At 39.8% G+C, this 16503-nt stretch overlaps 1 protein-coding gene and 1 pseudogene across 4 annotated transcripts in view; one reads left to right on the top strand and one right to left on the bottom strand.

The window, feature by feature from the left end:
- The window catches only part of large2 (LARGE xylosyl- and glucuronyltransferase 2), a 151605-nt gene that overhangs the window by 23776 nt on the left and 111326 nt on the right, over positions 1-16503 (bottom strand). For all 4 annotated transcript variants that reach the window (XM_042485237.2, XM_042485227.2, XM_042485245.2 and 1 more), the window contains 3 exons: positions 7791-8080; positions 5793-5875; positions 4539-4662 (listed from right to left, as the gene is read on the bottom strand). In XM_042485237.2, coding sequence (XP_042341171.1) covers positions 4539-4662; positions 5793-5875; positions 7791-8080 — 497 coding nt within the window. The remainder of the gene's footprint in view (positions 1-4538; positions 4663-5792; positions 5876-7790; positions 8081-16503) is intronic.
- On the top strand, positions 14956-16214 carry LOC148190489 (zinc finger BED domain-containing protein 4-like; annotated as a pseudogene).

Genomic DNA, 16503 nt, shown 5'->3' with positions numbered 1-16503 from the left:
TGCCTGTTGCATTTTGGAGCCCTATCAGGTGTGTGTACATATCCTTCTCTCTCTCTCTCTCTCTCTCTCTCTCTCACGCCCGTACACACACACACACACACACTTTCATGCATTCACCCCCTCATTGTATGAGTGTGTGTATGTTGTACTGCCAGTATTGTTGTACTGCCACTACCTGGAGCTTGCATAAAAAGAGCCTGGGTCTGTTGAAGGTGGCAGGGCTGTTTGGGCTGCATAGGAGCAGTGAGGGCTGGCACTAGGGGAGTGGCTTTAGGACGCCAGAGTTCACTGCCTAGCCTCCTGGAGGTATTGTAGGACCAATAGGTGAAACACTGATGAAAGGAGGTTCCCACCCGATGACCCCAAAGATTTGTTAGTCTCCACTGCTCTCTGACTCTCTCTGACCTCTCTCTAGCATTCATATTTGAGTCATTATTGCTGATCAGTGACCCTAGGATCCTCATTGAGTGCTTATCCTTTTCTGGAGCACAAGTTTCTTGTGTTTTAGTTGAATTTATGCACATAAGGTATTATTCAATATACCCAACATGTTCTAACTCCCAACTCAGGTCTGTCAGGACCTTTTGAGTCCACCTATGATATTTTAGGAATCATTCTGTGTCAGCTGTTCACCAGGAAGTTGTTGCAGTGATGTCAACAAACGCACATGGTGGGATGATGCAGCCTGTCACCTGAATGTCACAGCATGCAGAAAGCAGCATGATCCTGATGTTTCCACAACAGTGCAGACTGTCATGATGGTTGGGATGAGGTGGTTAGGTTAAGGCAAAAGAGGCCAAAGGTAAGGTGAAGAAAAAAATGCACATCCATAGGGGAAGCAATCTCCAAACTCCTTCATGAAAGTGTATTGTTTGTGGGCACCATCCACCTCCCCACCCACCCTATAAGCACACTTGTGCTCCTTTAGTATATTTGAACAAGACCAGCTCCGTCCGGTCACATTGTAAACTGACACCACCTGCGTGTGTTGAATGTGGACGTGTCTGGTGTCTGCTAGCATATGATAACAATGCCATCAGTTCTGTCTAGCCACGTTGTCAAGTGACACCGTATGTGCGCATTGCATGTGGATGCGCCCTGTGCTTACCAGCTGTCCGCCAGTGGATAACCACATTCTCATCTGCACTATCTGTGCACATTGCATGTGGACGCGAAAGGTGGCCTTTGGCGTCACACTTGTACGCCTTAGGCACTGACAGAGCAGTGCTCTTACTGTGACATCTGTACCAACACACCAACACACCTACATCATATTAGTTGTGTACATTTATTTCAGTGGTTGGCAGGGCTCCAAAATTCAACAGGCACAGAGACTACGAAATTACAAGCATTTAATGCAAAGGGTTATGTTGGGAAAATGTTGCCATCTGCTAGTATACAGTAAAAATCACAAATTTTACTACTTTCCTCCAAGATAAAACCCTGGAATTACAGAATGCATTATAATATTATGGAATGGCTGTGAGATTAAAATATGTGATTTTTTTTTTAATGAAAATCAGTGACATCATGTATTCAAACTGGAAAATAAATGGTAATTTGCTAATTTTGATCAGAACTGAAGTTGATATAAAGATTTAACCCCAACATTGGGAAAAACATATTAATCTTTAATACTTTTATCGCAGTTTTTGGAAGTGGACATTTTTGTCCTTACTGGCTTTCACGCATCCTGAATTATAAATCTTTTTTTTTTTTTTTTTTTTAACGTGTCCTGTTCGGCAGCTTAGGCATGCAGTATGAGAGGTCTGGATGCCTTGAGGTGCCATAACAGATTTGCTCTGCAAAGGAGGAGTCTGACATACTTCCTCCTGTTGCAGTCCGTACTGAGATTTATTGGCAAGGCTACCAGACAGCACAACGTTAGAGTGGATAGGAAGAGAGAAAAGAGAGAGGTTGGGGGGACACAGAGGGGAGGGGAAGACACAAGAGACAACAAAAACAACAGCAACAATAACAACAACAACGACAATGAAAACAATGACAACAATGCTAACTACAATAATGACAGCTGCAAGTATTTACAACAGTATTAACGGTGGAAGCAGGAAGGAAATGAGTAAAAAAAAAAAAAGAGGAAAAGAAAAAAAAGTAAGTAATTAGAGAGAAAAGAAAAAAAAGAAAAAAATTAAAATAAAATAGAATAAAGTAAATAATAAATAAATGAAGTAAATAATAAATAAATAAAGAAAAACAAATAAACAAACAAAAGAAACCCCCCCCCAAAAAAAACACAAAAAAAAAACAGACTGAATTATAAATCTGACACAAAAAACTATAACTGCATCAAAATCAGTGTTGTTGCTAATCTTTGACATATCCAGGACTGTGATTAAAAAAGATCCCCCAGCCTCCCCTCATTTATTATATTGAAAATAACTTATTTTTTGAGTGTATTTTTCATGCAAAGCAGTGAAATCATTCATTTTTTGTGTTGTTTTTTTTTTTTGTCAAAAACAGCAGTGACATCATGTATTCAAACTGGCATTTAAAAGGTTAAAATCCCAACAATGTTAAATCATTTGATAGTTTTGATTGGGACTGAAGTTGATTAAAAGATTCAAGCCAAAAAATTGGGAAAAACATTGGTATATATAGTATTTATAGGAAGGGTTTTGGAAGTGGACATTTATGTCCTTAATGGCCTTAAGTGGTTGTAATTAAAGTGATACCAGAGGGTTATAAATCTGGGATAGTTGTCCATGTTATTGTGGGTTATAACCAGAATTTGGGAAGTTGTTTGTAGAGATTGGGAATGTATATATAAAATTAGGATAGGATTAGGATATTAGAAGAGTTTATTCACACACACTGCGCTCTGAAAATGCAGGGTTACTTGTGGTTCCCAAAATTTCCAGAGCCTTCAGCTACCATGCTCCTCTCCTATGGAACCATCTTCCATTTTCGGTCAGGGAGGCAGACACCGTTTCAACTTCTAAGGGTAGACTTAAGACCTTCCTCTTTGATAAAGCTTATAATTAGGGCTGGCTCAGGCTGCCTGGACCAGCCCATAGTTAGGCTGACATAGGTTTAACCTGCCGGGGGACTTCCTCTGATATACTGAGCTCCTTTTCCTTCTCTCAATGCCGCCATCGGAAATCATGCATGTCTGTTAACTGCATTGCCATTTGCAAGCTTAGCTTAGCTCTGTGATAGCCATGTGATACTCTCACTACCTGGGCTCGCGATTACAGAGCCTGGGTCTGTTGAACTGCACTACGCTAATCCTGTTGCCTCTTGGGAGCGTTCCTGCTCCCTTGTTTCCTAGTTTTCCTGGATCCTGGCCGTAACCTTGGCTATGCCTGACCGTGGTGATATCTGTGCTGATGCTGCGACCCTGCCTTTGGTTGTGCTCATGCTGTGGCTGTACTGATACTGTGCCCCTCGCTCGCCCTGATTGTGGTCTGGTCCTGGTTGCGCCGATGTTGTGATCTTGCCTTTGGACACCTCCCTTTCAACATATGCATGAGACTGTTATCATCACCCTCAACATCATCAGAGAGTGCAATTACTAATTTCACACCTACCATTATTGTAATATGACATGCATCTGTTTCTATTACTGCTGTGCCTCGCTCCCCCTCTCTCTTTCTCTTTCCTTTTTTGCCATGATTGTATTTCATTTGCTATTTACGACATCTATTGCTCGTCTGTCCGTCCTGGAAGAGGGATCCCTCAATATCCTCTACCGCTCTTCCTGAGGTTTCTTCCTTTTTTTTTTCCCCGTTACAGGGGTTCTTTTTGGGGAGTTTTTTCTTGGGTGATGTGAGGGTCTAAGGGCAGGGGGATGTCGTACACTGTAAAGCCCTCTGAGGCAAACCATGTGATAATGGGCTCTATAAATAAAACTGACTTGACTTGACTTGACTTGACTTATTCAAACTGCCCCACCCTGTACTGTATTACTTACACTAAAAGGTGTTTCTAGAATTTAGTCCGAGCATGTTCACACAGATAGGGGTGGACAGAATATCAGGAAAAATATGGATGTTAATGAGTTGAATGTTGATACTAGTAGCTTTGATGCAAACTCCCTTTTTTTTATGTGGTTGTGAGTCTAAAAGGAGACTAAACTGAAGATTGACCCTTCACCAAATGCTGAATTACACCCAGTTAACACGGCGCTGCAGCTTAAACAAACCTCTGATCTCTGTTAATGCGACAGGCACCTGAAGACATGCACCGTGACCTCCTGTTTTAGAATTAGTGACGCGTGTGTAGCATGCAGTTTCTCGATAGATGTTTCTCGCTCTTTGATGCTGCTGTAAAGCTGCTCTGAGGTGAATCTCTTCTGTCAAGGTAAGTTTATAAAAACATTTGAGTCGGCGTGTCTCCGTATCCTCTCAACTTGCTGCCACTTTGGAGCAGAGAGGATTTCCTTTGATACTGTAAATGTAGGATTTGACTTTGGCTCACCTTGTCCTCACAGACAGCAGAAGGGAGGGATACGCAGAGGGGTTTCAGATGAGGACTGACATGATGTGTTTGAGGAGAGGTGTGTGTTCATGGCCTCTTACCTTGAGTTCATCTGCATCGTAGAAGCTGACTTGCACAGATGGAACCATCCAGGACTGAAACAGGGAACTCAGAATACGATTGGCTACTGTGTCGGTGATGAAATGAAAGTGGAGAGGGTTTCTCCTGAGAAACGGAAAGAAAAACAGACGTTAAGGTCAAGAAGTTCCTTCTGGGAAACAGGGTGATTAAGTTCCACTATAACAGCTCCTTCTCTAACCCTCAGGTCCCATTTTAGTATTACACACACTTGTATCACTCTGCGCACAAAATGTGCTTTTCAAAATAAAGCTTTAAAAATATTGTTAATATTGTTAATATTTTCTACTTTCATCAATTACATTTTTTAACCAACATCAGTTCTAATCATTTAAATGCCGTTTTTCAATGATTTGCAGAAACATTGATTGTGACAGTGCACCTAGTGAGAGGTCCAGCTTCGTGAGGTAGCACTCAAGAGTTTTATTTGCAATTGAAATTGACATCAGTTGAAAAAAAGCTAAAAATAACATCCGATTCATTTGTAAAACCAGCAGCAAAACAAATAAGCGGAGGTCAAATATAGAAAAAAATTAAAACTACATCTCTGTTTTAATCTCCAAAAGCATCTATGACAAGGAACAAATCCGAGCTGATTGAGGTCACTACAGATCCAGAAAACGGCAACAAAACCCTGAAATCTTACATACAAAGTATTAGTAAAACATATAAAGTATTAGCGTTTCTTTAGTATTAGAACAGCTGTTGTCTTCACTGTTATTCAGCGAACAAGACTCATCAAAATCTAGTGTACGCCTGTACCATGTATGAAACGCTTTTAATTTGAAATGATGAGTTTTAATTTGACAAAGGCTGTGTTGCATTCCCATCAATGCAGAACGGAGCCAGAGGTGATAAAAACCTGGGTCTACTGCAGAGTCATTTGATCCAGGTGTGAATGTCGATCGTACGCATTCCCATCGCATTAAAAAGCCAGATGTTAGCAGGTGTTAGCGGGTTTTTTGTGCAGTGGGAATGAGGCTTAGTGACTGATGGAGGCTGCACAGCGACTGGCCTCTATCTGAAGCCCTGATAACAAGAGTTTGTAAAAGGTCCTATTCGTCGCCAGTTAAAAGAAGAATTTTCTTAATAACGGCTTGATTTATTGGCGGGTTGCTAACAAGTTTACAGGGACAGAGAGGAAGAGATCAAGGAAAGGTCAATGGAACAATTGTTCAGTGTGTGAGCATTTTTCTGTTGTGAACAAAGAGACTCACCTGTGAAAGAGGACAGACTTGACCAGTGTGACCACGTCTCTGCTGGCATTGTGCCCGGCACAAACGCACGCTACATGGATCAGCTGCGGAGACAGAAGACAAGACAGGTCAGCGACTTCCATGAAGAAGTTCACAGCATCCTTCTCTCAAAGTCAAGTCTTTTTTAAGCAGATTTTAATGTAAACGTACAAACACAAAAATCAGTCTCAACAAGTTAGTTGTAAATTTCTACTTCTGTGAATCTAAAAAAAAAAAAGAAAAAAAAAGACGCTCTACTTTTTTGGTTTCTGAGCCGTCACCCCATTTTGGTGATACAAGCAGCTTACCCTGACAACTTCACACAACCTGCGACATTCAATCCCCTCTCTGATGTGAAATTTCATATTTAGCCTTTCAGATATGTATGATTTCACGTCACTTGCTTTTCAGCAGCAAAAGTCTTTGAAAAGTTGGAGCTCAAAGGCTATAACAACATCAAAGAGTGAGTGCGTTCCCTTGAATTTTGGTCCCTGTCAGCTCGCTCCTGGCTCCTTCATTGATTAGTTTGTGTGAACTGTGCTGAGCTGAGGTGGTATGTTTACAGTAAAAATACACATAAACCTTTCTTTGGACAGATTTTTTCACACAATTCTTGTCTAATCAGCACTGCATGTATTTACCATCATAATGTACTACATTGCACCTGTACAAAAGTGCATAAATTGTGGTAAGCACAGTGTCATCTTATTTACAAATAAAAAAAAATAGTAGAAGCTAGTGAGGAACCACTGTTCAACATCGGTTCATGATGTATATGAAACTCCATATAACCACAGCAGGAAATTGGTGCTGAATGTAGTGTGACCACTCAATAACCGCGACTCTGTGAGTGACAGACAACTCTGAAATGAATTATGATTTAACCAGTTTTACTTTCATCATTTGGCATAGACATGTTAATAAACTTGGGTGTGCCCTGATATAGGAAGTAATACTTTTGATTTGTACCTTGTACTTTAGCTTTGTAAATCAGGGCACCTTGCTAGGGGGCAGTCGGCAAAGCTGCTGGTCCCTCTTGTTTTCCTCAATGTTATTATTATTATCATCATTATTATTGTTATTATTATTATTATTGTTATTATTATTATTATTAGGGGCCAGGCAGCAAAGAACATAGGTCCAGTCCCATGCTAAACTTCCTCAGATGCAAATACAAGCCAACTGTCCTGATGGTGGTGCCACAGCAGCTGTCTAAATTTCAAAAGTTTGATTATTCATAACAAATCATTCATACATGCTACAGCTTTACAGCTTAAACCAAAATGTAACCCTAATTTTGAAAAAAACTTACGTACACTTCACTGTGGTACAAATTAGGAAGTCCATCACTCTGTTTTTAATGAAAAAATAAAACCTAATTCAACCTATGTCCTCCCACATTTTCTTGCTCAATTGTCACCATGCTTGCTACACAAACCATCCACACAGGTTTTTGATTGTTTTAAAATTGAGCCTACAGTGCATCAAAATGTTTGACTATAAATGGTGCCGCAAACATAAACTTGCAAAGTCTTGCTAAATAAATCTTCAAGGTTAAAAAAAAAAAATGGCGCAAATCAATCTTTGTAAAAATAAATTATCAACATATCTATGCTGGCTAGATTACATATGCAAATTCTCAGAATTTTGTCTTGATAACTGAATTTCTGAAAGCAGTTTGATATTTGCCTTTCCATGCACAGACAGCTGATATCCTGCCCCTATGCCCTCAGTCATAGTGTGAAATCACTAATTTCTTACTCAACATGTAGCTCACTGAGATAGTGACTTGCCCTGGGTTTCTGAGATTGTGAGGTCAAGACTCATGTGATGCAGAATACACATTCTAATGCGAAGCTGTTCATTGTCTCCAATTTGTCTGATGCTTGCTGCTACTAATGCCCGGCTCTAATCCATTGCTGCTCAGCACCTATAATTGTGTTTTAATGTTTACATGTGTTAAATGTTGTGTTTCCCCACCTCACACTTCTGGACGGTGGGTGATCGAGGACACTCCGTGTGGTTATTTTTCTCCTCTGCCGTGTTGTCCCCGTCCTCTGGTCCCGTGTCTGCAGAGGCCCCCCATTGCTGGTTGCCATAGTTGCCGTCCAGTGGCTGGCCGGCAGTGCCTTGTGATTGGCTGAGCTGTAGCCTGATCTGCCGATTCTCTTCTTCCACCTCTCGAACCCGAGACTCGAGGACGGCTCGCTCTAGGACTTGAGCTGGTGGTGTGTCAGCCAGACAGGGAGCCAGGAGGAGAGAGCGCCCATCTGTGGAGTGAGACAGAGCGACTGTCAGACTGTCTGCAACTTTCTTCAAAGACTTATGCTCATTTGGATTTGCTAAAAATTCATAGTTTGTTTTTTAGACTGCAGCCAAGTGAGGCCTGCATACAGGCACAATTATCACAAACTCAAAACTCTACACAACTGTATTAAGATGCATAAAGTCAATGACTTACAAAATGAAATGCAGATGTTTCCCAAAAGGCAACATAAACAACTACAGTTATATTTTTAGCAGCTGCTAACAAGATGTGACTTCTCAAAGTGTAAACCTGAACTCCAGGTTGCAATTCATCACTTCACAATCCTCAAGGTGACATCAAATGTGGTCATAGTTTCTTCAACTTCATGGTACATAGAACTTGTTAGTGATGTGTTCTAGTGAGTCAGACACTTGAAAATTGGGTCATCACTTCTTCTTCTCCCCTTTCTGCACCTCCTTCCAGTCCTCGCTCTTTTCTGAAAGACTGCAGTGTGAATATTATCTCAGAGTGCCTCAGGTTGGGGTGTGGAACGGTCTGTTACTAAAGACACTAAAAATGAGTCCTTGAAGTGTTATAATGTGCTTTAAATAAACTGGATTTTTACTGGGTCATTTCTGAAGCCTTGTTAGAAAATGTAAGTTGATTTACTGTAGAGCTCTTTCAGGCATAATGCCAGAAAAACAAAAAGATGGCAACAACCTAAAAGTGCAGCTTGCCTGTTTGCTGGACTCAGACTGACACTGGCCAACTGCTGGCTGGAGTGCTGCAGCTAGTGTGCTGCCCTAACTCCCAGTGCAGTGTCTATTAGGACATCCTCCGGTCTCAGAGACTGTTTACACGGCAACGGTTCTTTCATGAAACATAAAACTTTTGTTGCGGTTTGGCCTTTTGTTCATACCACAACAGCGTTTTGGGGGCCTGAAACGCAAACTTCTGAAACCGGATTCCAGAGTGTAATCTCCTGAAAAAACAACCCCTTTCCCTCGCCATGTAAACTGGCAAATTGCCACGCATAAGAGATTTCTGGGAGCTGATAGTCCACAATTTCACAGAAGAATTGTGGATTCAAAACAACTTTTGAAGAGTTATGTGATGCAATAGCACCTCTTGTAGCTCCTGCTGCATCATGCCCGAGGGAGCCAGTTCCTACCGACAAGCACATAACCATAGCATCATGTGACCTAGAAAAGCCAAAAAAAGTGTTTCCATTGCAGTTTTGCAAAATGTGGCTTTTTCGAATCGCCTGAAATACCACCTCATGTGAGTGTAAAAACTTCTTTGCAATAAATGGGAGATTTTCAAATTGAAGGTGTTTCCATTAGGCATATTTTATATTCGCAATTTCAATTTGCACAATTTAAAGGTTTAATGGAAACTCCCCTAGTTGCACAATCATTATCAAAATATAGCATTTAGCTGCTAAAGAGACCAAAACACAAGAGAGTCAAGAATGGACATGCATCTATCAGGTGACACTAACACGAAGACTCCACATCCAGAAGTGCTGGATGTGGACATTAGAAACTTTTTGCCTACAAGTTCAACATGTCAGCTTTCATAAAAAGGTAATGGTATGGTAATGTTGTTTTCACTTCATTGTTTCTGTTAAATACAACTGCCAAAAATTTCTCTTATTGCCAGTTGCAGGCTGCTTCTTTCATGACCAACCCACAGAGAAATAGAACCGACAACAACACTTGCTATAATGGTTCTTCCAACAGTCACAACCACCAAAAACAGAACAACTATTTGTTTTAACTATTGTTTTTTCTCTTTTTAACCCCAGACTCTCAGTTCAGAGGCATTGTGATGGAAATGTTACAGGAAGAGAGAGGGCAGTGAAAAAAGAGCTAAGAAGATGTTTTTAAATAATGTTTTCTTGTGCATGTTTAAATTTGCCAGGAGCTTAATGCATCACACACACACACACACACACACACACAGTCTGTAGTTTAACTAGACTCCCACACACACTGTCCTATTGTCCTAAATACTCACTAGATCAACAGATGTGAATTATCCCGCCGTTGAAAATAGTCCATAACAAATGCACTATTTTCTCCTGCTTGTTAAAAAAAATCTACATTGATCAATGTAAGTGTTGCTCCTCTCTTGTTCTCTTTGCTTTTTCTCCTCCTTGCTCTCCTTCTCTTGATCTTTTACTCCTTTTTCCTCTTCTCTCCCTATGCATATCTCTCTTTATATCTAGTCCTGTCTCCATCTCTTCATCACTCGCCTCTCTCCATCTGTGTTCTCTTTCATACATTCCTCCAACATCCAGCTTTCCCTTCATATTCGTCTCCACTTTCCCTCCATCTGTCCATGTATCTCTGATCATCTCCCATTCTTATTGTCTCTTTTCCCACATAATGCCAGTTTCTATTCCTTTGCCTCCACCTTTCCTTCCTCTCTGTTACTCTTTTCACTTCCCTCTCGGTTTCTCTCTTCCTCTCCTTCTCCTCCTGTCATTCGCTCTCTGTAACCATTTGGGAGCAGCAGCTAGCCCATAGTTGAAGCGAGGCATGCTGGGAATGTTCACACCCTGATCTGAAGGCAAAATGGGACGACAGCGACAAGCGAGGATGGATGGAAGCTCTTTTACATCTGACTACACCTTCTGCTTCTAAATATTTATTCCTATGTATGCTTCTCAGAATAATTATGTTGTATATTCTATATTGCACTGTGTAATCTCAATCTGTCTAATCACAAATAAAACATCCTGCATTATTTTTTTTACCTGAGTGAGGTATCTGCAAAAATTATTGAATTTACCCTCTGAAACCAGAGCAGACTGCTTTGATTTCTTTCATAAACATAGGAAGAAGGCACTGAGCAATGGTCCGAAAAGTAGCAAGATATTAGTAAAAGAAATTACTAAAATGTTACAAGAAAATTACTTGGAAACAAACAAAAAAAAAAAAAAAACTCCCCAAAAGTGAAGAATTTTTTTTTTTAAAATTACTTTTTGTTCTGTAACATTATTTTAAACATATAATTATATTTATTATAAATATAGCTTTCTGGACATAGACCTTTCAGATCATTTTTAGGTCATTTTTTTCGTCATATATTGCATTTTGTAGTACATATCTTGCCAAGTTTGTGATTGCATTTTCCCCATGTTTCTGAAATAAATCAAACCATTTGTTTAGGTTTCAAATTGTTAGGTATGAAAGCCTACATAATGTGGCAATAAAAAACGTTCTGTATATAATTATTGTTCTATGGGATTATTGTTACAGATACATAGAGGCAGATTTTTTTTTTTTTTTTTTGTTGTGTCTGGCTGAGGTGCAGATATTTCTAGCTGCTTTTTCCGTTGAGTGTTTTCATTTTCTGTAATGCAGTTCATTTGCTCACCATAATCTTTTTATTTTATCTTGAAAGTAGCTGTTAGGTAATAAAGTAGAAATATGAAGTGGCATAACATTAAAATAAGCAAGGAACATGTATCCCAGAATAGCATGCAAGTTATGTACTTTGCTACTACCCACCACTGTGCATGGAGTTGCCATTACATTGTGCCATAAATGAGGGATGTCTGTTTGGCTGTAACACACTGTCAGCTCTGCACTGTAACTACACTATTGTGGTGCCATGGTATATCAGGTATTTAGAAATCCCGCATGTAGTGCACAGCACGCTCCATCAGAGCCAAGTCTCTGGTCTCTACTGGCAGAACAGGCAGCTGAGCTAAAGGGCATCATAACGTGTAACGGTAGGTTAAGAGACTGTAAATAGCCAGTGAAGATCGTGGGGCACAACTACAATTTTTTTTACATAGAACTTGGTGAATTAAAGGGATAGTTCACCGAAAAATGAAAATTCAGTCATTATCAACTCACACTCATGTCGATGGAAAGTTTGGTGAAGTCCGCAAAACATTGCTGGAGGTTCACAGGGAAAAGGCGTTGCAGTCATCTCCCAAACAGCTGAATCAAATGGTGACCAGAATTCAAACGTCAAAAAAATTGAGACAAAAAGTCTCCATACTGCTCATCCAAAGTAATCCAAGTGTCCTGAAGCCCCAGTGTGCCAAGTTGTTTCTAGCCTTGTAGCCTGTTCACATATACACACCACACAAATTATATTTAAATCCGATAAAGGGACTTGTTGCTTACTGCTAACTTCAGAAGACACTCTGTGTCTGTGTGTGTGTGTGTGTGTGTCTGTGTGTGTGTGTGTCTGTGTATGTGTGCGTGGGAGGCTTCCGCGTACCATGTAAAACTGGCGTGCAGATTCCACGAACTCTCATTCGTCTTGTGCACGTGTGCATACATAAATGCGGCTCCCACACTAAGAGCTACAGGCTACAACAAAGCTAAACAACTAACAACGTGGCACGTAGGGGCTTTAGGACACTTGGATTACTTCAGATGAGCAGTAGAAAGACATTTTGTGGTTTCATTATGTATTTATTTAACATTTGCTTCAAATGTTTGGGAGAAGAGTACAACGCCTTTTCCCCATGAACCTCTGGCAGTGTTTTGTGGACTATAAAACTTCATCCAAATTCCCATTGGCATGAGGGTGAGTAGATAATGAGTGAATTTTCATTTTTGGGTGAACTATCCCTTTAAAGATATATTTTGACCAAACTGGAGCCAGTCATTGTTGGAACAGTTGACTTACTAACTAGATTACTAGTAACCAAGACGATGATTTTATTTAGATTTTATTTTGTTTCTGTCGAATTTGAATGAAGTGCATTTGATGAGTAATGCTGAGTGAAGCAACTAAGCCTTGTTAGCCTTCTGTGACCAAGAGAAAGTTGAATTCAGAAGTTGTACAGTTGTATTTCTCTGTTTAACAATGAAAATATTTTATGTGTTATATATTTATATTTATTAGGCTGAAAAGAAAAAAAAAGAAAAAATGTCAAAATTAAAACTTGAGTGAAAACTCCATAAATTCAGTCACACACCCTGCAATTTGTGTTTTTATAAGGGGTGAGTGCAATATGTGTTATGTGCAATGTATGTGTAATATGTTGGTGAAACTGGGATTATGTGTAATGGTACATCTGCTGTTGTTTTTGTTTAGACTGCTGTGTTTTTAATGTAATGGTGTGATTATTGTTTTTATCATAATTTTGGAGGAATTTTTTGTGCAGCATTGAGTCCAAGACTAATACGGGGAAAATAAAGTGGGAGCTGACAGATTATTTGCCTTGACAATTGGGGCCAGTATTTGGCATTTTGCTGATTATCTGTATCTGCATTTTATTTTAATGATCACCAAGTGCAAAGAAGTGTCAGCACTGAAGGAACTGTCACTTAAAACCCCAGAGAGCTATTTGTATTTATTCATTTTTTATTTATATTGTTAACGGACTTAATATATATATATATATATATATATATACATATATATAATTATTGGTCTCATTAACTACTACTAATTATTAATTAGTTAATACCAATGACTCAAGACTTGACTTTCACTTGAGTCTTTTGACTTGAAGACATTTGATACCTTCCCCAAGCCAAAGTTTGTTATTTAAAAGTGTGTCACGAATCAATTCATCTTCCTTTATTTCCTGTATCGTATAGCATCAACCATATAAATTCCTATCACCTTTTCAATGCATCACCTGACAGCGTCCAATCACGTTGCAGGTGAGACCACAGAGACAAAAGAAAAAAACATTAAGTTGCTGAGTCAACAAGATGATACCTGTGATAATATTGTTTGGATATTGAAACTACCAGGTGGTTAACAAAAAACGTTTGGCGACATGCAAAACATGCGGGAAGAAAATATCAGATGCAGAAAGAACAACATCAAACTTTCTCCAGCATTTAAAGCTTAACAAAGACCAGTAAGTCGAGGCCTAACTTAGCAAGGTAATTTTAGCTTCCATTAGCTTAACAGCTAAATAACTGTTTGTTATGTTGTTTAATCAATAGAGCGGTGAAGTAATGAATCCTAAAACGCTGAAGTCCGTTAGCCTTTTAGAACTTGCCATTCCCTGGTTTTAAAGTCTATGGGTTTTTTGAATAGGTTTTCGGTAAAATGCCCTAAATAAGGTCTGTGGTTAACACAGACTAAAGGTATTTGGACGATTTGTTCTGCAAAATAAAATACATCCGCTTAAACCCAATTTTTGAACTTTTAAGGTTTAACTCATCCTAAAAAAAGGCTGTTGCTAACAAATGGCTATATGGGACTACAGTATTTGTCGGGGACGTTAGACGTCATCACAGCACGCACAGAAACGCAGTAAACCCATTTGTCTTTACAGCTTTACAGAGTTGCACTCGAACTTCTAGATTTATCTGTTTATAACATTTTTCGAGCATTTTTCAACGTGTTTTTACAGTGTTTGTAGTGGTGACATTTAATACGTGCGACCGTGATGTAGTTTGTGTATAGCCTAACAATAGCTTTTAGCTCCTGGCAATTTAATTCATGCTTCAAACACACAAAAGTGGTAGTTCATCTGTGAAGATTATCACGCTGAACAAACTTGTAAGTCTCATAAACTTGTGTTCGCCACAGAGCCTATTTTTGGCGATAACCAAAAATCCCATTCAAAAATCCCATAAGGTTTTTGACAAGGGAACCAGTGTGACGTTTACTTCCTGGTTGGCCTACAAAAATACGACATCCCTTCACCACTCTATTGGGCTGTGGACTACGATTCAGAGTTAAGGGGGAAGTTAAGGGGAACTTTAAATGCTAAATATAATGTTTTATGTTTCTCCGAATGGAAAGCTAATTTCAGCATTTTAGTTTTCATCCTCAATTATTTAACTAGCCAGCTAGGTAAATTGACATTTTGAAATTTATGCTTAACTCAACAGATTTGAAGAGTACCAGAAGAACAAAATAGTCACAAATGAACCACAACAGCCTTCAATCTCGCAGTTCATGGAGTCCCGTGTTGGCCACTACAGCCACTCTCATCCACAGCAGAAAGCTATCACCAACACAATACTATCCAACTTGGTTATTAACTGCAACTTGCCTCTGTCATTTGTTGAAAACAAGAGTTTTCGGCACTTTCTGACAGTTGTTGATAGTAAGTATGCCCTAGTGTGTCGCAGAACATTGACTTTCAAAGTAGAGAACTGTGCTGAAGAGAGACAGCTAAAGTCCAATCTCTTGGCCTGTGACCACTTCACAGGTTCACACACAGCTGAAAGAATTTGTGAGCAGTTTGAGGCCCAATGTGATGAGTTCAATGATAAAGATAATTTGGACTACATCATTAGTGACAATGCTGCAGACATGCGGAAAGCCTTCACTGTGTGTTTCCCCACTGAACAAGAAGATGAAGTATATGACTGTTATTATCTTGACAACCCAGAGATCTGGCATGATCTAACTGTGGAAGATCAGCTAACAGTAGATGCTGCTATGGCAAAATAAACACAGCTTGCAGTGTTTTGCACACACCCTCCAGCTGGTGGTGGGAGACAGGTCGAGAGAAACAAATATCTCCTTCTCTTTCAAAGTTATCAAAACTTAGCTCACTGCTGCCCACAAGCACAGCATTCAAAGATCAGGTTGATGGTGAATTTGGTGAGCAAAGAGGCATCCCTGCTGCTGTTAATACAAGATGGAACTCGACAGTGAGGCAAGTGAAGGCAGTTTTCCAGTATGATCAACTAAAGCTCTCTAATGTTCTAGAAAAGGCTGGGCACAAGGAGTAGTCATTCACATCACAGGAGTGGAACCTGTTGGAGGAGTTGGTGAACATCCTGAAGCCATTTGGAGAAGCAACACATTTGACACAGGGTGAGAAGGTAGTCACCATCAGTTCTGTTGTTCCCTCTGTCCTCTCCCTGAATCATCACCTTGAGAAGCTGAGGACTCAAGTCCGTTTTCTCAGCTACCTAGTGAGAAGTCTCCAGGCATCCCTGAACAAAAGATTTCTTGAAATCTTCATCAATGTGAAAATGGCCATGGGACAAGATGGAATCACTGCCCCCATTTCAGATCCAGTCTACCTCAAAGCAGCTGCCTTGGACCCAGCATTTTCTTTGATGTTGGTGGAGCAACATGTGCTGGTCAGTCATGAGGTCAAGGCAGAGGTCGAACACAGAGTGAAAGGTAAGTATTATTGAGTTTAATGAAACATTTTCTCTTATAATTTGATCTAATTGACAACAACTTTTTTACTTTAACCTACTGTAATAACACTTACAGCAATGAAGGCTTCTCTGTTTCTGCTGTTGTTTTTACATGTTTTGTCAGATCTGATCCTGCATGGTGCTGCAAACACTGCACCACCTGTGCCTCGTGTTGATGAGGAAGAGTGAGAGGACCTTGGACAAGGGGAAGGGCTGTTTGCTTCATACCATAAGAGGCAGAAGAAGGATGATGGGACCACTCCAGCAATACAGCTAAGTCACTGCCTTGAAAAGTTGGCATATTGGGTAGAAAAGCCTTAAAGAAGGTTAAAAAGATAGGCCA

This window comes from Plectropomus leopardus, chromosome 1 (assembly GCF_026936395.1).
Source record: "Plectropomus leopardus strain MGB_pleo_1.0 chromosome 1, ASM2693639v1, whole genome shotgun sequence".
In the NCBI taxonomy this organism is placed as follows: Eukaryota; Metazoa; Chordata; class Actinopteri; order Perciformes; family Serranidae; genus Plectropomus; species Plectropomus leopardus.
Note: the sequence above shows the minus strand (reverse complement) of the source record. Positions and strands in the feature narration are given on the sequence as shown.